This window comes from Cydia splendana, chromosome 20 (genome assembly GCF_910591565.1).
Source record: "Cydia splendana chromosome 20, ilCydSple1.2, whole genome shotgun sequence".
Taxonomy (NCBI): Eukaryota; Metazoa; Arthropoda; class Insecta; order Lepidoptera; family Tortricidae; genus Cydia; species Cydia splendana.
In genome coordinates, this window is record NC_085979.1 from 15,693,988 (window position 1) to 15,720,558 (window position 26,571).

The 26,571-nt window shown below is 37.6% G+C and overlaps 1 protein-coding gene across 1 annotated transcript; it reads right to left on the minus strand.

Moving 5' to 3' along the window:
• Positions 1-14,008: 14,008 nt before the first annotated feature.
• Positions 14,009-24,972, minus strand: LOC134800571 (odorant receptor 4-like). Its single transcript, XM_063773059.1, has 10 exons — positions 24,746-24,972; positions 24,162-24,345; positions 23,054-23,183; positions 22,351-22,549; positions 21,561-21,712; positions 21,118-21,178; positions 20,098-20,197; positions 17,426-17,527; positions 14,541-14,690; positions 14,009-14,169 (listed from the first exon to the last, which is right to left on the minus strand). The coding sequence occupies exons 1-10, from the start codon at positions 24,796-24,798 to the stop codon at positions 14,110-14,112; spliced, it is 1,191 nt and encodes a 396-aa protein (XP_063629129.1). The 5' UTR covers positions 24,799-24,972; the 3' UTR covers positions 14,009-14,109.
• Between the last annotated feature and the right edge of the window lie 1,599 nt (positions 24,973-26,571).

Consider the following 26,571-nt stretch of genomic DNA (forward strand, 5'->3'; position numbering starts at 1 on the left):
TACATTGCAATGGTCTTAGACATAGTGAATACGCTCACTTAATCGGCGAATCTTTACTAAATATTAACAGTAACAAAACTCTATCATAGTAATATATGTATACCACCGGATAACTCAGGGTGACTGACGCATGATGGTCCGGGTCCGGGCCAAGGCGTCCGACACTATGTTTTCTATGACGGTTTATCGGTGATCATGTGATGATTTATAGGAATCGAAGTTTCGGACGCCTACGCTATGACGGCCCGGACCCGGACCGTTCTAGCGTGAGTCATCGTTTATCGTCAGTATAGGTCATATTTATATTCATGAATTTACTATCACTATTATGTATCACTATTCATGAATTTTAAGATAGTCAGGTAGGGAAATATAATAATTAGATAGTTTATTTATTTGTTTGTTTTCGTTACGGTAAAATCGAAGTCGACATCCCTATTTATTATGGTCATTCAATATTCATAATTATATTGAAACGGTTCGCATTTATTTTGTTTTGAGATCTGATCATCTACTTTTCGCGATTGATATTCAATTCATTTACCTACCTACCTACTGCCGGAATTTAGGCATGATAATTTCAAACTTTTGTTTATTTAGCACAAGGTTTTTGGACATATCTGCCTGATTTGTAATGTTTTATTTATTATTTTAATAAATTTGCAGAAACTGCATGGCTGCTTTTAAATCGAGCATTTTAAAAACTGTGCCTTTTATGGACTCTGTTTTCGATCCATGTTCTTCCTAAGTCTTTAATTCTGTTTGAGGACCAGTTGACCAGTTTCTGCCAAATGCTTTGACCGATATGCACGTTGGATCATTTCAGACCCACTGAAAAAACTGGCTTATTTTAATGAGTAGTGGACACAGCCTACTCATCAACGATCAACAGTCAAAGAGTCAGACAAATAGCTAATTCTAGGCAAATGTACTAGGTTAAAAACTTCGCAAGATACGCCAAACTGAGTCAACGTATATATTGTAACTACTGTGTTTACGATATGGCAAAAGTTAGTATCCAATATTCATATTCGAAGTAAAGTGCGCCTAGCATATGATAGCATATGATACGCCGTGTCTCAGTCGCACATCTTGCGTTGGCGTGTCGTAAAGCATGTTATTGGTAATAAACGGTTTATTTGAGAGCGACATTAGTACGAAACACGCGAAATATGGGGCGCGAAACGCCCCTGTGACTCTACTTGACGGAATTTTGTTAAATATGTCAATAGCTAAATAAATCTGTCCTATATTTTAAATTAGGTATTGTGGGTTATTCGAAATGTAATTTACTGCCAGTTGGTTGGTCGTTGGAAGGATTAAATGCTTTCTTCACAGGATGAGGCCTCTGTCATAGTTTAAACCTCATCAGCAGAACTTCGTTCATTGTTTTGCAAGTTTTTACACCAACTACTAGATTAAATACATGCATACCTATTACTCAGTATAAGATTATATACTGATTGATATAATTATATGCACACGGAAACCGAGAATGTTTTATTATGTGCGGAAGCGGAAATATAAATAAAGCCTATAAAGGCACACCCTGAAATTGCGTTTTAAACGGTTGAATGTCTACTATAACCTAGGGGCTGTCCATAAATTACGTCATCGATTTTTGACGATTTTGGACCCCCCCCCCCCCCTATAATCATCCAAAAATCATGCATCAAATGACCCCATTTCCTCCTACTTCATGCTACCGTCATCCGATGTCCAGACCCCCCCCCCCCCCTAATTTGAAATGACGTAATTTATGAATAGCCCCCTAGCATAAACCTTTAACATGTCATACACTGACAATCACAACAAGACCCCTCGACACTTCGTAAGGTTAAGCTGAGAAATAACTATGTCAATTTTATCAAAATGTACTAAAGCAGAAATTGGCTCGGTGATGTGGGTGGAAACTGCTTGGCTACGAAAGTTAGCGAGTAATTAAGTAGTGCGGATAATGTTATTGGCATATCGGTTTTAGATAGGTAAGCTGGAGGCTGCGCTACTTAATCTCATTACCTGTCGAGGCTGGTCAATTTTTACAGTTGATTTAGCCTAAGAAAATATCAAAATATCAAAATGTAAACATTTTATTAGCAGTACCGGGAAAAGCAAAGAAGAAGAAGATTTTCAATACAAAGTTTTATTGGCGACTGTATCCAATAGAATTTTCTTAAAATAGTATTTTCTCAAAGCTTATCAAAATAATTTTTAACCAACTTATTTATAACCTTCCACTATCCTACGTCACCATCATTAGTCTGAAACGACAATTGCAATAAAGTATCCATGGGTCATTGTCAATTCAAAAAAAGCGGCCAGGTGCGAGTCGGACTCGCCCAGCGAGGGTTCCGTACAAATTTTACTAAATTTTATTAAGAAGCGGTGATGGCCGAGTGGATATGACGTCCGACTTTCAATCCGGAGGTCGCCGGTTCAAATCCTGGCTCGTACCAATGAGTTTTTCGGAACTTATGTAAGTATAATTTTGATATTTAACACTAGGTTTTTGATAAAGGAAAACATCGTGAGGAAACCGGCATACATCTGCGAAGAAATTCAAAGGTGTATGTGAAGTCCTCAATCCGCATTGGGCTAGCGTGGGGACTATAGCCCAAGCCTCTCGCGCATGAGAGTAGGCCTGTGCCCAGCAGTGGGACGTATTAGGCTGAAATTATTATCATTATTTTATTTTATACAGAATTGAAATTTTCAGATTATTCCCTATATTTTTAGTGTAAGACGATATTAGGTACTTCCAAAATTTCATAGTTCTAGGTCCCTATCAATTTTGATTCCCTTAAGAATGTCGAAACTTACGTTTTTTTTTCTTTTTGCGGTATGGAACCCTAAAAATGAGTTTTAATTGCAGGAACACACCTAAACAAATGAACACACTAACAAGCATAGCAAGTCGATGCCGCAATATTACAGGGTTCTATGTTACATTTTAAAGATAGTTGAAATTCGACTTAATGTCACTATGACAATGTTCAAATTTCAGTTCGATAAAAGTGAAACGTAGGACCCTGTAATATAGGGGCAGCGAAGTTGCATAACAGCTTTTGCTACGTAGTTATCTGAATTAAAGGATACATTTGAAATCTGCCTTAATCTCGTGCCACTCAAAAATATGTACATTAGGATGTACACTCAGGTTCGATGGAATTACATAACCTTCATTAAAAACAAAGTTCCGGGGCTATAATTTTGTAAGGTGGGAGGCACGATTTTAAGAAAGTGACGCCACTTTAACTCTCTCTTTCACTCTCTAGAAATTTCAGTGAATATGAAATCGGACGCTTCATTGCAGACGCTGGAACTTGCATAGGATTTGTAACAGCTCGGGTATTAAGTTTACAGTCTGTTCGTCTCCGAGGCTTATCTTCGGGAAGCGTTTTGGAATACTATTATTAATTCAAGAGTAGTATGTTAATGCCAGCTGCGATTAATTTAAGCCACAGGTACTGAATGGATTATCCATACGGAAAGAACTGCGTTGCGTTCTTATCGATGATACCTAATTATATTCAGGTAGTTAAAATTATACCTAATCGTTTCTGTCGACATTTTTAGTGTTTGTCCGTGTCGGCGGTCGTCCTTTAGTGCATCCTAACACCCCGTTATATGATTTCTAGGGGATAATCTCCATTATTCAAGACAAGAGCCTGCTCGAGAGAATAGCTGCTGGGTTAATGCTATTAATAGCATGGAGCAAAAACCCAGCTGTGTATATAAAGACAAAACAGTTGTGTATCTTTGAGTTAAAAGTGTTTCATAATTCGACTTGTTTCACAGCTAATAATATTGGCAAAGTTATCTTGACTGATCGATACCCTAACTTAAAGTACCTAGTGACTATTATTTTGATGCCATAATTCTTGATTTTACGACGTTGTTAATAACTCTGCCAAAGCCAAATGCGTCTCGTAACTGTAAACCCTTATCAGGTGTCGGATTGTCAGGTAATGCCATCCCAACGATATTACTTCGTAATCACTGTAATCAGGTGAAAGCAAATTTGGGCAAATCACCTAGGTATTGAAATTTGATTGAGTGGCGTCTTGCTTTAAGTCGATATGGGAACGCTTGTCAATTTGTAGTTCAATATACGCGATATAATCCGTTTCAATAGTTTTATTTCATGAGTAACTATCGCGGTAACCGAAGACAATATTAAATTTGTAGTTTCCTTAAGGTCCTTTGTTTGTGCTATATTTCTTGCTGTTTTCGTGATATCATTGCCATTAAAAATAACTCGAAACATACACAATTACACATGTGCAATTAACACAAAGTTTCCTAAAAGTAGTTTAATATTTCACATGAAATAGGTATTCACAGGAAATTGTGATAATTTTAAATTTTCGCAATTTTGGAAACTTTTTGTCGGCACATCAGAAAATATACCGGATGTTCATTTATAATCTCTGTCAATAGATTCGTGAGTACTCTTTTGCTCCGATATTACCTCGTGGCCACTGTATGTTCTACTCTACATATTGTTATAATTAAGATACATTCTTGGAGGAAGCCAAAGGTTCTTCTTTGTCATATCTGATCATGCACACATTTGACATAAATATATTCTACACATTCTAGTAGATTTTTCGACCTCCAGGTTTCATATGTTAATAAAGTTCAATAGAAGCAGCCATGAAACAGTTAAATTGCTCATCGTACATGTCCAATGCGGCAATGACAAGACAGTGGCCAATTCGAACGTACACTGACGTCAGAATGATATTTGGATCATGTTATTTAGCTAGCGTGCGTCCTGCTCGCGCTAATACAGTACCAACAAATACGAGCGAAATGCACGATACCTGAATGACATCAGTTAGATGTCATTCTGATATTAGTGTACATTCAAATTGACCTGAAAGTTTGCCACACACGGTCACCCCTCAATGTCGCTAACTACCCCAAAGTTGGGGCAAAAGTTAGCGGGGCTGAAGTGGGAGCATTCTTGTGAGGTATCGCCACTTATATATGAAATACTGCGATACATGAGGTGGCTGCCTCGCATTTTCGATGCAACGTTGCTTCAGTCGTTATCCGAATGTCACCTTTAATGTATATACCATATCATGGGCAGAATGACAAAGTCATATGGTTTTATTCAGTCGATGTCACTTTTTACAAAAGAGGTAGATCAAGGTATAATTTTAGTTAAAGTTCTGTTGTATCATGTAATACTTGAAATTTAAGCGTTTTCTGAATACATTTCATCTATTCTATTCTTTAAATGTAATGGCATTAAGTCTTTAGACACTAATAATTCCAACACCATGCCACCTCCAAATTCATCGTCCTCATAAACAGAATTTTCCGAACTTTCTCGTCTCCCCGTCACGTCAGCAATACTACGCCGTAATTCCTCACAGCGGGTTATGGCGGGTTATTACGATATTATGGCGGCCAGAGTCGCCGACGAACTTGTTCAAGCGGTAAACTTCGCCAATAAATAATGATACGATGTAATGATGAGGCTTGAAGACGATTTGTAAGACATAATAACCAATGTAGTGATTGTATTTGTGGTCGTTTGGTTTTCATAGATCCCGTGTCACGTATTTACGTCAGCGTGTTTGTTTAAATCAGGAGCGGCATAAAACTAACTAAATCTATTATATCTTATTTATTTATATCAATTTCTTCTATTGGTAATTGTATATATAAGTATATTATTAGTCGCAGCATAATATATCTTGCATTGCATACATATACCTCCAAATTAGATTGAATTGACATCAATTTGCAAGCTGAATGTAATTTTGGATAGACCTTTGTAACGTCAAATGTATTTATACTCGTAATGTGAATGAATGAATTGTTTTGGTGAAAAGAGAAAAAAAAAGGCTGGATCTTACAAACCGCTTTTATTGCTATTCGCTGTAATCAGACCCCTCTGATTTAATCATAATACTTTCGAGAATCCGTCAAGTGCCTACCTGTGGATCCAATATTTCTCCTTTCTTATCGAGATTAGTTTTTTAGTCCATGGATAAAGTATTGTAATTAGACAAGGAGGGTTGCTTAAGGTGAGGTAGATCGAGGTCAAAATGTCAAATTGTTATTTTGATTATAGTATATCCGCAAAATTGATGTAGGTAGGTATTTTAATTTGTTATAATAAATATCGCATATTTTTATGTATGTATGTATGTAGAACGCCTTATCTCAAGAGGGATATTTACTTTCGCACTGCTGGATATAATTTGTTTACCTAGTCAGCATTTAATTTCCTGATCATAATTACTCGGAAATACGGGACCATGCGGTAGGAAATTCCATATTTAGGTAGTGCACTATACAAGATAAGTTATGGTACAAGTGATACCGTACTACCGTGCAGAAGCGTGACCGCTTTGGGTTAAAGTCTTGTTAACTTAAAGTACATTTCTAACCGGAAAAAAGCATGACATTTATTGGCATGCATGTAGCTTATGTAGTTAAGAAAAATAGAAGTGAAAACAACTGGTCAAGCGGGTGTTTCCCCCACCCTCCAATTGTCGGTAGAAGTTACAACAAAACTACCAGTGAACTATATACGAGTATGTTTCATTAAATTCTTTACAAAACTTGTCTTTGAAGTATATTGCTAGGACGTATAGTTATTTTTTAAATTATGCTCCAAATTCCATGATTTCACTCGCTTGAACACTATGATATTGCTGCATGATCGCAGAAGCTAAGTAGGTATCCTGAATTTCAGTTCTATTATACATTTTAAACTGGTGGTCCTATAGAAACTAACAAGCAAAGTACTCGTAACAAATACTGTGAGTAAACCTCCTATAAAACCTTGTGAAGAATTGCTTCTTTTAAAACAGAAGTAGGTGCTTAGGTAGGTACTATATTACACTCAAGTGGAGCGTAAACGAGGACCTATAATTTAGTTAGACTCTATAAAAACTAAACCAGCGGAGTATTAGAATTCAGTTGTGGTCTATTGATTCTTTTACACGAATTTAGAGACAAGTAGTTCGATTTCCATATTTTAGTACGCTCTAGCATTTCAAAGTAGTAAATGTTGGAGTCGGAATTAAAAGTAGTTAAAATCAGCTAGTCCTGAGTGAACGCGGAGCTATTCGAATCCGTACGCAGAGTCGGGTCCACAGGCCAGCTACCTCATAATGTATGTTTTACTGGCCCCAAGACCACGGAATGTCCGGTCGATATCTGTCGACGCTGACCGGAATCATCAAGCGGCCACACACTCTCAGTTTGATAAGTCGTCAGTCCAAACTGACAGACTAATATCATCCGGCGAGCTGTTAATGAGTGGGGGCCTTTAAAGTGTCCTAATGTTACTTAAGAGTAGTTCATAACAATCAGCGTTTTAAAAATAACTGCACAAAACTATTGAATTCATAAAAACTCTGTTAAAATAAATGCTTAAATTGTTAATGCTTACCGACGACTGCATGCTAGGTTTCGTGGAATAAAGAAGATATAATTAAATAGAAAATTCAATATCAACCAGGATTATAGTCTCCCAATAGTAATCGCCAGCATTACACTGGCCTGCGCTGGGTAGACAAAGAGAATTCAAGGTATCTACACCGTTCTCAATTTTTGAGTGTAAACATTATTATAGCGGTGCTTGAACTTCTTGAAAGAATAGTAAAAATATCAAACAAATTTTGTAGTCCGAGGAATGTTTGAGCTTTAGAAAGTAGCCATTTGTTTCGTCTCTAGTGGATTGGATAGCCTGGTTTGACCCCGGGAGAGTAGAGAATGAACCTTTTACGAACTAAGACAAGATGGTTTCGCCAAATGAACAATGAATATTCTTTAGTAAAATTTTAAAAACTTAAAGAATGAAGCTAAACAGAACATTATAAGTAGGTATTTCCGATTATTAAAACAAGCTTTTGTCAAAGAATGAAGAGTTTCTTTTAATTGCGATGTTTCAAGTCAAGTAAACTGGCCCGGGGGTGTAATAAATACGGGTATTTATCTACTTTCCTAAATCGCATCAAATTCAATTTAAAACAATACATTTTCAGCCGCCTCTGCTAATTAATTCTTATTTAGGGTTGTCACTTAAAATGTTTAACAGACTTAACATAACCCTTAATGCTACCGCTGTCTCTTATAATTTTGAGTTTTGAGTTGTTTTTTAAGTAAGTATATAATTTACAATAAGATCTGTCGAGAAAAATAAATATCTCCAGTTTCTCAAATTATTCCACAGTCTCATTTTATATTTTATATGCCATGAGCGAGCCCTTAGATTCTTCGGACATAATACCTATTCTATGCGGTCTTCAACGCATGATGTGGAGAAACATGATTTAGCCGAATGAATGGCAAATGAGCTCGGGGTGGTGAGATGGTCGAACGCTATGAGCTATGAATGGTCGGCTGGCGGCACGATAGTCTGCATCATGCAGTCCACGTGGTTTATGACCGCACAAAATGGAGACAAATTACATGTGGTCGCGATCCTCAGAAATCAGGGGAACGGGAAAGAAGAATTTTATATTTCTTTGGGAACTGGAAAAAGGCTCAACCCTGAACCAGAAAAGCCGTATTAATTAAACCAATTAAGAGGCAAGGTAACGCTACACCTACAAACAAGGAAATATCTACTTACCGACTGGATGAAAACAGGAAAACATTTATCAATTGACGAAAATAAAAATTCAAAAATATTGACTTCATCCGGGGAATTGGACCGTAAGCCCACCACGCTGGTCCAGTGCGGGTTGGGGGGTCACCAAAGCCTCGTTCGTTTTACAGCAGGGTGGCCACGAGCAGGGGATCCGTGGGATAGAAGTTGGATCAAAAAAAAAATTTTACTCTGTAATCGAGACGAATCTACGAGATAGGATTCAAAGTTTAATACAGAATGTTACACAAAACAGTTTACATTTCCATAAAATTTTCTGTTTGATAAATATTTACTTTGAAGGCATTGCACGCTCTAAATATTTACTACATTACAATCACCTATTACTACACTAAGAAAACAAGAACAAAATGTCTTACTCTTGTAAGAGTCGTATAAGGGACACAAGCATGACATCGTGTCGCAGCCGGTTATTAGATTTTCTGTCGTTACAAACGAACGACCAGCATTACTCGTGTTCGCAGTTTTCCAATAGTAACGGCACAGACTAAATGCCGGAAGATATACGACTTTTAAGCAATCGCAGTTCTGGTAAGGCGTACAGTCAGCTGCAATAATATGTTACTTTTCGAACGCCGCAAAAATATGTAACACGTTCTTATGGCTCTGCACATAAGATCGTGTCAGATATTTTTGCGGTCTTCGTTGTGTAACATATTATTGCAGGTGACTGTACTGATGAGTTGGAGGGTGATTTTGGGTTGAATTTTGGTTGGGAACTGGGTTGATTTTATTCTGTGATTCATGTACCTATTTATTTAAAAAAAATATTTAAACTGACTCTCCCAAGGAAGCTGGCAACACGCTCAGAATGTAAATTAAAGAAAATATTAAAAATACTTGAAGCCTCTGTCATCAATTTATTAAACATGTCGGATGGAAAAGTTATAGATTACTCTCAATGGAAATTGCGTTGAATTAAAACAAAACCCGATTCGAGAGTTATATATCCGTACACTTTCCATAACCGTAATAGATAAAATTTAAGTACCATAGGCACAAACAAAATAATTGAACTATCTTCGTCTCTCCTGCGCTGTGGCTTTGGCAATATATTGCACACCGCAGTTTTTATCTCTTACAATCTGTTAGGAATATAAGAATTATTTTTTGCATTTCAACCATTTCTATAAATTGAAAATGAGATGTCTTGTCGAGTGAACTGGATAAAGCATGACTCACGCTAAACCAAGCCAGAGCTTCCGGCGCTTCGTTTTCTATGGAAAGCACCACCATAGAAATTGACATGTCTCGGCCCGGGCATGGCCCGGTCTAGCGTGAGTCATCCTTAACTTGTGATCAATGATTTTGTACGATTTTTTCACAATAGATTTGTCTTTTGTGTGATATTTATCGCGTGGGATGTAAAATTGATTGTCTCGGGTCGGGAAAATGACAGCGTTGAGGTGCCTATCATATTGATGTACTTACGGTTGTTTTTCTTATATTATAATTTAGTCGGGAATTGAGTGGAAAAATTGCAAGAAGTGAAATTCGCCGTCATTTGTATTTGCGATTACGGAAAAAGGTAAGTAGGGCTGTAATTGTAGTTTGCGAAGCAGACCAGGCAACGGACTATTATTGCAGAGGCGAAAGCCTATCGGGAAGTCTTGGAGTGAACTCAAGCACGAAGCACTAGATCGATCCAGATGACGACGCACTGTGGACGCCCTCTGCTCCATCTAGGGGACATAGGACATTATTTAAGTCATGTGTAAATTTATTAATTTGCGCTACCTAAAGGTTGTCTGAAAGAGGTCGCTTGTTAGCGATAAGACCGCCTCTCGTTTAACTCTGCTTGTATTGCTGTTTTCTTTAATTGAGGTGTGCAATAAAGAGTAGGTGCCTATTTGTATTGCATTGTAGGTAAGTCAAGCACTTTGTGGTAACGATTGTCAAACATACTCTCCACCAGAGTTACCGCATAAATTACGGAGCCGTTCAGCGCCATCTACATGGGCTGTTAAATTCGAAACACGAATTTATTTTAGATTTTACAACTTTTTTACAGTCGATAACTATTTGATTAGCCGTATGAACCAAATGATTATGGTTTATACCAGGAGAGCGATTCTATAATAGTTAAAACAATTTGGTAAGGTGTTGGTCTCGTTATTTGACACGACTCGAACCACCAATAATGGTCGCGGTTATTGCAACCATTATTGCGAGCGCTATCGTCGAAGTCGTATCAAAACAAGATCAAATCCTTAACAAATTGTTAAATCACAATCAGCCTCTAGGTGTATCGAATTCTCAAGCCACAGATTAATCATTTAGCTATACTTTATGATTGATACTCGGTTCTTATTGTTTAGTTTTGTCTTCCCGTATTTCCCAGGAAATCCTAATAACATTTTATACTCGTACACGGGGATTGGATCTGCGTCATACTTCAATTAAGCTTGCCTGAAAGACAGGGGCGGTTAATCATCCAATCGTTATATATTTGTCATAGGTTTTTATTCTTTTTTTTAATAATACGTCGGTGGCCAAAACAAGCATATGGCCCGTCTGATGGTAAGCCGTCACCGTAACCTATGGACGCCTGCAACTTTAGAGGTGTTTCATGCGTGTTGCCGATCCTAACACTACCGCAACCTCGTTGAGCTCCGAGAATTTCTTTGGGAAAGTTAAATTCTTTCTCAAAATAATTCAGAAATTTATACGTTGAAAGAATAAGCTGTATGGCTACCGGGGCATGTAAAGTGTAAACACGAAAACAGATATTTCTCGAAATAATACGTCTATTCTGAAAGACATAAAGGAGATTATGCTCATTCACATAGAAACTTCAGGTAAAGGTGTTTACATTACGTGCTGACGTAGCATTAAAATTTAAATATCACATTTTTATTCGAGATTGGTTTGAATTCGTTGCTCTTAGTGCAGACTAACTGGGAAAGTACGAGTACTTCCATAAGAAAAGTGGAATCTCGAGCGTTGCGAGGGTTTTAAAGGCACGAGGGATAAACAAATGTTGCCACCGAGTGAAACACAAAACTTTTGACCACACCAATGCAAGGAAAATACTAACTAATCAAAATCAATTAAAATCCATGTGGACGTTTAAAATATTTATCATTCAAAATCATCATTTAAACGCACTTTAAACGTCAATTCTACCAGCAAACATAAGGAAACTACTCAAAATTTGCATCAAATTGATTTACCACTCTTGTGGATAAAATGCAACTTTCTCATCAGTTTTTGAACAATCAAGAGAGCCTTTACGAGCTGGTGTGCTGAAAAATAATAATAGCAGAACCATTATAGCAGGTTTTGAAAAAAAATCACGTAACCATTGAATTCACATGTCCATTATTTCCAACCCTATTTTAGAGTAGGTAACCCCAAATTACAATAGACATAAGTCTCATAAAACCGTGACCGGAACACACCTTCAATACCTTCGGGTTAACTCGATACCCACTATTTTCTAAACCTTAAAATTATTTTCCCCGTCCCGTTGAACTTTGAACTTTATATCGCTAATCTTTAAATTCTTTTTGCTATGACAATATTTTTGAGTTATGACTGATACGATTGGGAGTGAAGTAGACTGCTTTTGTATTTGTAGTGATTCGGCAATATTTTCGCTTCCTGCTTGTCAGCAACAATAATATAATGTTTCGTGGAATAAAAACATGATTTCAAGAACATGCCTGCGTAGAAGCTAGAGCTACAACCTTTCGGGAACATTGTTAGTAGATCAATTAAAGACCTAGTAATATAATATGTTACCTAACATTGACACATTCAGTAATTCAATCAATGTCGATGGCATAAAAGGGACAGAAAGATGTATTTTTATACGACGTACTTGGGTAAAAAACAAGCGTATGCGAATGGGTCAGTGCGACGCTTATAAAGAAAGGTATAGATAGCTGTTTGGTGGAGACTCACTGTTTTAATAACCATATTTGGCAGGGTGGCCAATGTTGATTGTAATGTAATGCTATCCAAAAACCTCAAGAAATATGGTTTGGGACAGCAATGAATCAAAACAGCAGATCAAAGGGCAGACTGATCGCCGATCATTCAAAGCCGACGGATTACCTTTCCAATTTTATTTTTGAATCGAATACCCTGCCTTTAAAATAAACCTGATGTGTTAATTCTAGAGATTGAATGTTCACAAAGTATACCTACATTCCTATTAAATAGGTAGGTATACCTGTTTGGGTAAATACTCAAAACACGTTTATCTTGCATATTACGAGTATGACAGGATAACACGTTCGTCTCTTTCTTTTGAACGGAGTTAAATAGTAGCGTTTGCACCCTCATGACATTATCACGCGATAACCGCGTCCATCATATTTGTTCCTACTTATTTTTAAATAGTTTTTCCGTTTTCAGCATAATTTGGTGGGTGTGTCCGCTGTCAGCTTTCGCTAGCACGCATGAATCTGAGGTAAAAGAATAATAACACAACATTTTTATTTTACCTACCTAAATAAGCTACAACACGCTATGGGATGGATAAGATTTGTTAATCGTATTGCTTGCTCCTGCTGACTTTGCGTTGCTCTTGTGTTGCACAGTTTCATATATTAATGAAATGAAATGAAAAATGTATCCTAGCCCTTTTGATCCTACTGTCGGAAATTGGCAAATTAAGAGGTGGTGTAAAACCTGGAAAAAACATGACATGGCGTGCCGTACGAGCTATGCGACGGGGGATAGGGGTGTCGCGCGGAGTTAAATGAGTTTTAACGTTTTACCTCAATTATTCTGAAAATATACTTCTGTTTGTATTTTGCTAAATACTATATACCTACCTACAGCTGAAATTAAATGAAAACTAGAGATATGTATTTCGTGTTTTTTTTTTCGTTCCAGCCAACTTCTTAGTAACGTTTTGGTTAGTGTTTGCCCTTGTGAATATTCAAGATTATATCTTTATTTCTGTGTATCTCTTTCATGACATTTGCCCTAAGATTAAAATGTGTAGCCGTTTAATGTAAAAACTGCAATTTTGGGCTAACCCCCTTTTAAAGTCAGGCTTTTTAATGTATCTGTTTATTTACCTACAATTACTTAAGTGCTCGTTTGTATGTCCATCTGTTTCTCAGTTATGCTGGATGTTAATAGGGATTAATGCGTACTGCTATAACAGTCCTGGGCCTAATCCTTACCTTTTAGTTGAAATAGTTATCCGACATAAAGTTACTTCACTACTTTAATTTTCTGAGTGTGTAACACACTGTTCACGGGGAAATAAAACATGATTTCTCAGTGTAATGCGGTATACCTAAAAATACTATACGAAAAGAATATTCTGTGATAAAGGATTAAAAAAAAAGGTTTTAGAAAGATGGGCCTAGTTTTTTCTACGCAGTTTATTCAGCTAGTCTCGTCTACAGTCTACGGCGAAGCGAATTAATTAAGTTGTACTTTGTTTTACGATCGTTGCTATTTACTTTGTGAATCAGCCCTGACTGACACACCTGTAAAGTTCTAATTTATTCCTTCTTGAGCTTCTGTTGCAATAGCGCGTAATATGTGTACGAAGTTTGCACTACCTGGAATGAAAAACAATTACGTCAATTTGAGTAATATTCCATAAAAGGGAAGGGATTAAGCCTCAAATGCTCTTCTACAGCAAAGGAGGCTAGCGTGAAAAGCGCAATAAGTCCTGAAAAAGATCCATGAGGGAAAAAGTGTTTACGCATTGTGGAATTCAAACACTTGCCTGTTGGTGAGTTTCCTGCTTATTACTCGTATGCTTTCTTATATTATATCCAAAGTAGTACCTAATTTAACTAAATAAATTTATTTATTTATTTATACTTTATTGCACAAAAGATAAAACTTAGTGTACAAAAGGCGAACTCAATGCCATGAGGCATTCTCTACCAGTGAACCTTAATAAATCAAATTATTATTTACGTACAGCTGCCGCAGTAGGTAGAGAGATCTTGAACATGCCACCAGCATTGACAACCAAGGCTCGCTGAGCGCGCAGCGCGGTCAGCAGGAGCACTCGAGCTGTCTTTATGTTGCCCGACCATTCGGGGTACGCTGCGTCCGATACTTGCAAGCTCTACAAATACCATACACAAATTTAATTTAAAGTACATGTCGGAGAATGGCTAAAATGTGCCATATATCGCCTTCAAGAGCCTTTTATCGCGCAGCCTTTGACAAATAGAGCAAACTAGGGTGTTACGTACATCTGAGTGGCATTCGACGCAGTTCCGCCAAGGCCTCATAGAGTGCGCTGTCAAAACGATTGAAGTCGAGAACAATTGAAGTTATGCTGTCAATAATTCTTCAGAAGAGCACGATGAGAACTAACGGAAGAACATGACGTCGTGGCGGTTTCTGGGTCCACTGGTTTGCTTAAGATAAGAAACGTAACGTGTGCTGTGATTTGTAATGAATCTTGTCCAGTAAAGACTTGAGTTGAATATCGTATTTCATTGAAGGCCCTTGTTATCCACGATTGAAGGTTCTGATGTGCTGCCGATAGTATGATACGCCAACGATTCCCGACATCAGAAGTGGCCGAACACACGGAATTCGCTACGGAATTCCTTTTGGAAGCTTAAATTTGCCAAATGAAGGTGGACTGAAGGTCCCAAAAATCCACCCTGATTTTGAAAATCCCTGGTATTCCTTAAATCAAGAGTTTTAAAGGCCTTAGAAATGCCTAATAAATAAAGTTATTAAAAAACCGGTCAAGTGCGAGTTGGACTCGCGCACTAAGGGTTCCTAGACGCAAAAAAACCATTACGCAAAAAAACAAACTGCAAAATAATCACGTCTGTTGTATTATATGGGAGCCCCACTGAAATATTTATTATATTCTGTTTTTAGTATAATTTGTTGTTATAGCGGCAACATAAAATTTCTGAAATGTCAGAAATACTACATCTGTGAAAATTTCAACTGCTCAGACAGATATCACGGTTCATGAGTTACAGCCTGGTGACAGACTGACAGACGGACGGGCAGCGGAGTTTTAGTAATAGGGTCACATTTTTACCCTTTGGGTACGGAACCCTAAAAATTATGACTATTCATTTGGTACCCCTCTCAAATCTCTCAATGTTATACACTCCAGTTTGATAGGGTACAAATCGCCTAACAATACCGACGGTCTCCTAATCTAATGTTATAGGAATATTGGAAGGGACAAGGAATACGGCGAAGTGGAGCAGTTCAGCATTCGGGGCGGTCCGCGGTGGATTTTATGTTTGGTTATATTGAATTCTTTTGATTGGATTGAATAAAAATCGTGTGAACACATTACGTGCCCTATGTGCTTGGCACGTAGCACGGATTAGGATTTATTTATATCATTAGGATTAGGATTTTTAAAAACATCGCTTGATTAAGCAACATACTGCCAAGGTTATCCACATAACTCACGAAATATATGCTTGGCGAATTATTATCCTTGATTTTAACTTGTTTGATGAGCTTTTAAATGTCTTTTCTCAAACATGCAATGAAATATTGATGTTATGTTCCTTATAATAGGCTGCGAAGTATGACGTTTCAGGTGCGGCTAGGACAAAAGGTCGTTAATGGAATTTCATACACATCTTGCAGGCCTAGGCCGGCGAAGTCCTCTTTTTTAATTTTCATTTCACAGATATTTGTGACACAGAATCGAGGCATTCATCCATTAAAAAAAACTAGAGGCAGTATTTGCTTTATGGTTCGTAATGACACTCTGCCACTACGCCTATAAAAAAAAAAACAAAAAACAATGTTTGCTATAATTTGCAGTTTTATTTGTATAAAATCAACATGAACTTAATAAATAATACATTCTATAATTTTATAATTTTAAATTATAAATTTAACTACACAAATAAAAACATTTAAAATATTTCATCTAAACGTTAGCGGTAAAAAGGTCTACTCAAACACGCGTAGTTATATTTTTTAAATTGTTATGGAGGTAAAGTTGAAAAATATTCATTCTATTTTATTGGATTTATGGTGCGTTGTTAATTTTTTGACTTTAATATGAGTTCCGACGAAATAATGAAATTAATATTAATTGTAATCGTAGGCGTTGGAATTGGCAGCGTAAGCAGAATTGATTTTAATAACTTGCTGCCTCTGCCGCCAAGTCAAAGACGAAGTATGTATATGGTTGCTTATGGCAATTTTATTATTTGAGAAACTAAGAAAAATGGCTTACAGTTTATTAGAAACAGTTTTGTGGCATATTTTAAAATATGAATGTAACTACAAATTCGTCAACACTGTGGAAATTATACTTATTTACTCCGTGCATAAAGCAACGATGTATGTGAAATATGATATCAACATGAAAGACTATGTAAACTTATGTGACGAAAACGACAGTCAGACGGATACAAGGCGAAAAAATCAAAGATACATGAAAATATACGGGTAGTAAAAATACACGACTCGTGTAAAACATACGCGTGATAATGATATAGGTACGTGTTGGTTATATTTTGGGTGTAGTTTATTTTTAGTTTTTTCTATAAATAAAACTTGGGTTTCGTGGATTTTTTATTTTGTTTATTTCATTGCATGTTTGAGAAAAGCACTATACATACCTCGGCGGGAAAGGGGGTTGCCCGCGCTCAGACCTATGCGTCTATATGTCTTCGGCCGGCAACCCCTTTCGTCCCGGCCTCTGTAGTAATGTACTATTTCAAAAACATGTTATCGGCGTAATTGATACTATTACTAAAATTAAATAACACTCTAATCATTTTATTTTCTCAATTATACGGTGTTAAATTGTATTACTTACCTAATTGTTAATTATTAACTGTAAGCACATACCTTATTCAAAAGTACATCGGCAGGGTAGCAAAACATCATCAGCTCCATCATAACGCACATCAAGTAGAATATCATGGTGACCATCTCTACTGGCTCTTTTGTCTGGAATTTTTGAAGTGAAAACTTCTTTAGCAGCGCTGTGCACTTTTTGTGATAGGGAAAAAATGTTAAACTCGTAACAGGTGTCTCGTGACCGTAAGACGTAAGACGGACACGTGACCTGATCGAAAAACTGTTACAATGAGTTTTTCTTTATTGATTTAAATGCCATCTAGTGAGTAACTGGTACTAATATAACTTGAGTACTAACAGTGATGTGCTTAGGGGTTTCAAGTAATGCGACGAAATAACGCTAGATGGCATTAACCTCAATTATACATAGTGCTGCAGACATGTTGCACTAGATGGCGCTGTTATTAATACAACACACGCTGTTATTAGTACAATGTCATTGAGATTTCACTTCTGCCGGCACTCCGGGAGAAATACAATAGCACTAAATATAAGGTTAATATTCTTGAAACTACTCGAATTTCTTTGTCAAAATAAACTCGACACTGATTGATTCGGTCAAATTGTGTTTTTTGAAAAACAAATTATAGCCAGCATTCGATGAATGTTGTATGATACCTTTGGGTATGGTGCTTTACGCACACTAGCGTCCCATGCCCTCCCCCTGCCGCAAGCCCCCCTTTTAGCATGAAATATGTCCCGGTTGACAGTTTTTTTATGTTTTGGGGATAGTATACAATATAGGAAAAAAGTGTCAATAAAAGAAATGATCGCTATTAAATTATTAACAAAAAAGGATTTTTTTTTTTTTGATATGACGCATTATATTGATGTTATGGCTAAATGAACTTCGACAAAATTTTACCGTTGATAAACTTGTTGAAGATCAATATAACATAGTACGTGATAGTACCGAAAGAAATTTTACAAGGAGAATAATTTTGCAAGCTTATTTTCCGTATAAGATCTCTTTCAGTACTATCACGTACTATGTTATATTGAACTTCAACAAGTTAATACATGAATATGGCGACTCTTACCAAAAAGTTGCATGTAACCTTTTTTGTTTAAAATTTATTAAGGATTATTTACCTTACCTTACCTTGACACTTTATTCCTAACTCTAATACTTTTCTCAAAAATTTAAAAAAACCGTCACCCGGGACATATTTCATGCTAAAAGGGGGGGTTGCGGCAGGAGGAGGGCATGGGACACTAGTGTGCGTAAAGCACCATACCCATAGGTATCATACTACATTCATTGAATGCTGGCTATAATTTGTTTGTCTTCCCCATACATTAGAACACAACTTGACCGAATCAGATTTAAAATTTCACGATTTGTACGCGTTATTACCTACAAAAACGGGACAAAAAAAACGTACGTACGTAAAATCGTACTCGCGCACGAAGGGTTCCGTACCATAATGTAAAAAAAATGTAAAGCAAAAAAAAAACGGTCACCCATCCAAGTACTGACCACTCCCGACGTTGCTTAACTTTGGTCAAAAATCACGTTTGTTGTATGGGAGCCCCATTTAAATCTTTATTTTATTCTGTTTTTAGTATTTGTTGTTATAGCGGCAACAGAAATACATCATCTGTGAAAATTTCAACTGTCTAGCTATCACGGTTCGTGAGATACAGCCTGGTGACAGACAGACGGACGGACGGACGGACGGACGGACGGACGGACGGACGGACGGACGGACGGACGGACTGACGGACGGACGGACGGACGGACAGCGAAGTCTTAGTAATAGGGTCCCGTTTTACCCTTTGGGTACGGAACCCTAAAAATGGGACTGAATCGCGTAATTGTCTCCGAGATCACGGGGACAATGCTGTCCTCAACACGTCGGAAGTAATTTTAAACTTAATTATACGCGATCAAGTCCCGTTTAAAACGTCTAAAACGGAACAAAAATACTCAGAACTTGCTCGATCAAAGACGAAGATTATTGATGTCGATTTTGGCTTGTAGTTTTATAAAATAGGGCCCGGGGTACCATAGAGAAGTTATTTTCCGCGTCAGTATATATTACCGCAAACGTGCTTTTAAACTTCTACTTAGTCATAATAGCTATTTCAATTCTCTCTTTCAATGCTCAATACTGGTACCTATCTCCAGGGTGTAATTTCTTAGAAAAGGCATGGTAAACATTTACTAGAGTTAGTCCGAGGTTAGTCTGCGACGATTTTGATAGCACACGCAGTGCAAGTGTTATTTAAACATCATAATTTCATTGAAGTTAGACGTTTAAATAAAATAACACTTGCACTGCCTGTGCTATCAAAATAGTTGCAGACTTATCTCGGTCTGACCTAAACTACAAATCCTGTAACATTTATGTGTTTTACGTTAGTTTTTAGAAACTGATAACATAAGTCATAACACCATAAACATGAGTCACAGAACTGCTTAAGTTTGACGTTTCATAAATTTCGGTCCGGTCTAAAAATAAATGGTGTCGAGTATTTATTTGTTAATTATGTTGTAAACAATTGCAGTGCCTTCCATTAAACACGTCGAAAACGTAAAAGACGAGTAGGAGATTTGACTTTAACGTGCAAAGCGGTTGAAATGTTCAGTGAAATAACAAAAATACTTCAAATTTGGTCCTAAACGTTTCATGATTGATTGGTGCCGTTATACTTACAATTGTTATTTTGTAAACAGTCATGCATACGACAATACTGGTCGTGACGCACTGGCAGAATATCGGGAAGCTGAATATCTTCGCGATCTCTTCAACGTACCTGGAACAGCCATTGTTTGACTACTGTATACTTAATTAGTATAAGCGATTAACCGATTAATTGCAAGTGTCAATGTGTCAGTGTTAAGACAACATGGAACGACCATTTCCCATTACATTATAGATAATATTTTTACGAAGTTTGATGTGTATAACCATAGCTATGCCTTTTCGTTGATTTTATTATTTATTTTACGCCATTCATGACGTAAAAAACGTATATTTCGACACTCTCAAGGGTATAAAAATTTAAATACTTCCTGTTGACCCTAGAACTATGAAATTTGGCAAGTAATATAGTCTAATAAATTTGTAAAAAAAAAAGTTAAATTTGTACGGAACGATGGGCGAGTCCGATACGCACTTGTCCCCGGTTTTAATTATTATAAGAGTTTAAAAATATGTATGGAATTTGTTTTACGATTCTAATTCTCATACTAATACAAAAATCGAAAAAAGTCAAACGAAGGGGTATGGCACAACAATGGTAAATATTGAATAAATTGTTCAATAATATTTTCCAATATCAATATCCATGGAAGAAAATGAGGACTACGTTTGTATGGAAAAGCGGTCGTCCACTATCCTATAAATGAGTCAAGAAAGAGAACTCATTTATTGTATAATAAGTGTTATAAAATGAATATAAAACTAAAATTAACTACAGTTAAGATATCTAAAGCTAAAAAATTAAAAATACCTATCAAAATTTTGCGCCCTTGGTAGGGTGCCCATCACGCAGGCAGTGTTCCCGCGCTGGATTGCTATGGCCAATCTTTGCGCGAGAAAGCTGCCTGCGCGAGGGTCACCTGTAGCCTGCCTTAGGCGTTTGCTCAGCGCCTTGTGGAGCTCCCGAGCCCCCTACCCCACGTATGAGTTAAGTGTATCTGGGTGTAAAAATACGTATGTATTTAAACTAACTCAATGATTCGTTGATGGAACTTAACGCAGAGTACCGCTTTCTTGTAACAACCATCTTTGCCTGTAAGAAAACACATTCTATAAGTAGGTACTTATGCATTTTTAAAATAGGTATCAAAAACCTGATAATAAGTTTTTTGGCAAAAATGTAATTCGGTACAAGCTTTTCTTCCTGACTGTACTTGTCTTACCACAGGCAACTAATACTCATCGAGACAATTCTAAAAACCCGAAACACGAATAGATTGCGTTGTCAGATCCTGTCTTCATCATGAGATCAGTTCAATGGTACCATAATATTGCATTGTCAGTACACAGCGAAGGTCAACATAAATGTGATTTTAAAAAATCCGCTTTCATCTTCTTTTCTGATATAGTTTTTTTATAATCAGAAATCTCCCGCTGGACACCCTTTATACCTAGGGATACCATGCCCTGCTTACCGTCATCCTTGATATCCAACAGCTGTTCGTGCAGCAAGCCAACCTGTGTAGACGCTAGCGTCAGCGCTCCGGAGACGAGAAAGTTCTCGGCGGCGTCACCCACGCCGCACGTTACGACGCTCAGCGACGTATACGCGTACATCACTGCGAAACTACAACTGACGTTTGTAAATAACATCACTGATAACTAGACAATTTATAAGGAAGGACTTGGTCAAAGGCGCCTAGTATTTCAAAGATTGCATACACTAGAGAATTTGGGACAAGTACCGTCGTGACCGGGTGGTCTAGAGGGCAGGATGTTAGCCGCGTAAGCTGAAAACGCCGGTTCAATTCCGGCCTCGGCCACCAGAGGGCTTCGTCACTTTCCTATTATGACATCTCATCATCATCTAGTTATCTAGTAGGTCACATCTATTTCGGTTTAGTTTAGGGCAAGTTTTGTAGAAGTGTAATTAGATTTCTCTACAATAGGTACAAGATAGGGCAATGTCATTCATGTTTTCTTCTAAAATAAAATTAGCGAGTTCTTACGTAAAGCTAAGTTAAAATATGAAACATTGCAGTGATTCAAACACTAGGCGCTGTATCGCCAGAACGTGACCTTGTTTAGCACTTAGACTAAGATTTATATAAGCAATAACTGGTACATGCATGCCGCGTTTTCCTGTAATTGGATGGCTATTTATGCAATCGTTCGCAAGTATTTTTGTACCTATTGCACCTGTTGATGAACCTAAATAAAATAACTTAAAGGGTTAAAAACCCTGTATTAAATACTTGTAGTTACATATACTGCCCACTAATGTCGAAAGGGAAGGTTATCTTCAGCGGCAGCGTCAACACATCCTTCAGCGCCGGCACCACGAACCAGAATATGGCGGTAACACCGGCCGACCACAACACCAGGTTGCCGATCAATCCGGTCAGCTTCACCGCTCGCTCGAGCTGCGCTTTGAGTTTCGGCTCCGTATGGGTGAAGGCGGGGCCTGTGAAAGAGGGTTATTTGGAGCGTTGCCAGGTACCTCCAAACAAGACAACAACAAGACAAGACGTCTCCAAAATAACTGTGAATACTACGGCTAATTCGTTAAATACCTATATGTCCAAGAAAATGTTGGGCGTTTTCGTAAAACAAACCAAAGAGATAGACATGACTTACTGTGATTTATTTTTGTAAACTTGTGTTGTGTACAATAAAGTGATTACTACTACTACTACATGAACTTACCTATTCCTAGCTTTTTCGACTATAATTTCTAGCAGCTACTACGAGTATCTACCTAAAGGTTACTTTACGAGTGGTGAGCAACGTCAAGGTGTTTCAGAATGTTAGAAGCGAATAATCAACTCTCGTGAAATTTGGGAGCAGGTTGGATAGGTATGCATATTTTTTTTGTCGGGCAGATTTTGGAAATCATTCAAAATGGCGAAACAACAACAACAACAAGAACAACAGTTTTACTAAGAAACATTGTTGTAAGGAACTTTACCGTCTCCCAAGGCGATGAGACGCTTGATCCTTTCCTGGCGAACGATGATTGTCATCAGCTTGACGGCTTGCACGAGATGTGACAGCAGCAACACTGCCGCGTCGACCATACGCTCCGAGTCGTGTCGGTGCTACATGAAATGATTAAACGAATTGGACGGAACCTGTCAGATTACGCAATGGCTAGATGACAACTTATTATTAAGACGAAACTGGAGGACCCGCGCGAAATTGCCTTTTCATACAAACGTAGTCCTCATTTTGCTCTCTGGACATTGGAAATATTTTGACCCAATTTGCTGTAGGTATATGAAGTTCTTGAACCGTCTAAATAGGATTTTACGCTAGCTACTCTGACGATGGAGGCCGATTTATTCTTGTTTTAACACTACGATAAAAATCGCTCACATTGATTGGCATGCGAAATGTAATAAAAGTCGTGCTTGAAATGCGCACCACAAGACCATTGACAACGTCGTATCAAAACAAAAGTAAAACAATAACACATTATTAAATCAGAATCGGCTCTTTGACCTAATAAGTAGGCATTTACATAATAGTCGGAAATGATTATATATTTATTTAGAAAGATTTATATGTGTTAATTACGGTCACTTATGACGGCAAATGGAGGTCATGAATAAGCATACGCAAATATTTTTGATTGTTCGAACGCCAATATTAAATAAAACACTATTTTTAGGGTTCCGTTAAGTCAAATAACGGATATAGGGCCACAAAAACTAACTAGCTCTTACATATAGCTTAGTTAAAAGAGAGGCTTTGAGTTAAAAGAGAGGACTATGTGCTAGACTAAGATCTTATTATAAAAATAAGTTTCACACAAATCATAATGTCTATGCCTTTATGCGGTCACATTTTCGGGTGAATAAATGGCAAACGTATTCGGGGTGGGTCGTATGAGATGGTCAAATACTATATAGTGGTCGACTAGCGGCAATATGCACCATGCAGTCCACATTGCTTATGATCGCACGAAATGGAGACAAATTAGGTCGCGATCCTCAGCTATGAGAGAACGAGGAAAAAGTATGTCTCCGCCGTCTTCGCATGCATCTAAACATTGACCAGTGTACATACACACTCACCTTATACACATAGGCGATCTCAGCGAGAATGATGAAGAAGAATAAGACAGTTTGCGTGACGCATCTAAACACCATGTAGGCCATTCTCCTGCCGTGCGTCAGGTCGTCCGGCATCCACACCCCCGTGTACTTCATCACGGCTATGGATGACGCGAGGCAGTCAGAATTCTTCATTGCAGTATCCCTGCATTTGAGAACGATCCGCTGTCATTGTTTTAGAAGTTAGAACAACCGATGACGCGTCACGAGACCTGCTGTGTTAAATTGATTTCCAATTCCATCTCGCATGGAAAATCCAGGTATGGCTTACTTTTACTGCCTTTTAATAACCTAAGATACATTAAAAACTACTCTTTTACCGACGAGAACGAAGCTGTCCGTTCTAGCTTGGGCAAAAATGCATTGGTATGTCCGGCTGTTCTCCTCTATAGGTTGTATTTCGCAGGCAGGTTCAGATAATTTTTGTCGGTTCAGTATATTTGGAAGTTTTTCAAAATGGCCAAGCTACGGGAATTCGCGAGGTCTACTGCTTAAAACCACTAGGCCCCCTAGTTGATACTTTTGATAATTTTCTTATCGCTTACCCAGGATGAGAGGAAAAGAAGTAGACCAGCGTATTAAAAATCTGTTGATACATAGTGTGGTGCACTCTATTCCAAGTCTTTGCTTACACTGCTAAATAAGATTGGTTTTTATTAATACCGCAAAAGTTCCTATAACTAAGTTTTGTTTAATACCTTAATTCAAAAGTTTTTAATTCGAATCAAATTACACAATTTCGTTGGAAACTTGGTATTAGTTTTCTAATTAGTAGATATATTTTGATCGGAAGAGTAGGCGTTCAATTTAATACGGCACGGTTAGGTCAGAAACTATCCAGTCGGGGTCACCAGCGTCTGGTCAGGCAGCACTCCTTTGACTGACCTTCTGATGAGCTGCAGGCGTGAGTTATTACTTATTATGTTCACTATGACTTATTTTTATTGGCATCCATTGTAACAAAAAGTCTAAGTAATAACAGAGTCAAATACTTAAATATTGTGGCTAAAGTTGCATATCTCTTATCTCTGCTGAAAGGAGACAAGAGGCTTGCAACTTTAGGTATTGTTGGCTAAAGTAGCAAATCCCTAATGTCCTTGAAATGATGTTTCGAGGTTTACTATATTAGCCGACGATATAGATATTTCGTTATCACTGTTGCCGTTGCGTTCTTGCGAATCTCGCTCTAGCCGTTGTCCTTAATACTATGACGCGACAAATCGAATGTGGATTGAGTTGTGGGGCAAATCACTGTGGAGAGGGAGCCTGAAAACTCGACTCAGGGATCTCGCAAACCCCGCCGGCGACAGAGAGATGAACTGGACTTCTTCCTTAAACAGTGGCTAGACACAGCACCTGGATCGAGATCCAGTGGAGGGGCGAGGCCATTGGCCAGCGGGACACGACAGGCTCCAAAAAAAGATGAATGACTGTCGCTATCGGCATCGGCATCGCGTTGTCGCATACATTGTTTTAGTTAGAACAATGCCTAATAGGTATTGGCATAATGTTACGGGGGAGAAGAATGCAACTATAGGATAGATAACAAACATCCCAAACCTGTATTTAATTCGCAGCTGATTTTGCTTTAAAACAGCACACGTGATGACTCAATACCAATTCTCTTTCAAGTGACAGAATTTTGCTGTGAAACCTTGCTGATCGTTGCAATCAAATGCGACTAATTGCAGCAGCTCAGACATGTTATTAAGATATTTGACGTCGCATTCTGTAATAAGTAGTTCAGAAATTCGATTCGTTATTGTGATTGCCCGTAATTTTCTTCGACAATTACACTACAGTCGAGAGGTTCTACTAAAACGTCGAAGAGTTGACTTCCCATAGAAAATCAAAATTTCCACGAATAAATGCTTGAATGAAATTTCGCGCCTTTTTTATGTAGTGACAAAGTATGTGTGTTTGAGTATAAGCTTGTTGACCTTTTTCATGTACAGAACCCTAATACCTACTTAGGTATTTGCCGTGTCGATGACTTTTACGAGCCTGACACTGTATCAAGTGGCTAAAACTTATTACATATTATTAAAATATATATATATAAAAAAACAACTGTATATAAAAGAATAATACAATTATAAGATTTTTAAGACTTTGAATTAAGCATTTGTATTCAATAAAATTGAATTGGTACTTATTTAAAATAAGTTGAGACAAAATGTTTCGCCTGCCAAAAAGGCACCTGCCGCGATAGCAGAGGACGCTGGTTCGATTCCAGCCTGGGGCACTGGAGGCCTTGGTCACTTTTTCTTAGTATATGACATTTATTTCAGTTTATAATTTATATAGTAGTGTTTCTACTTAAAATAAAAAAAAACAAATTTACATATTTCCTGAAAATAATGTAATAGGT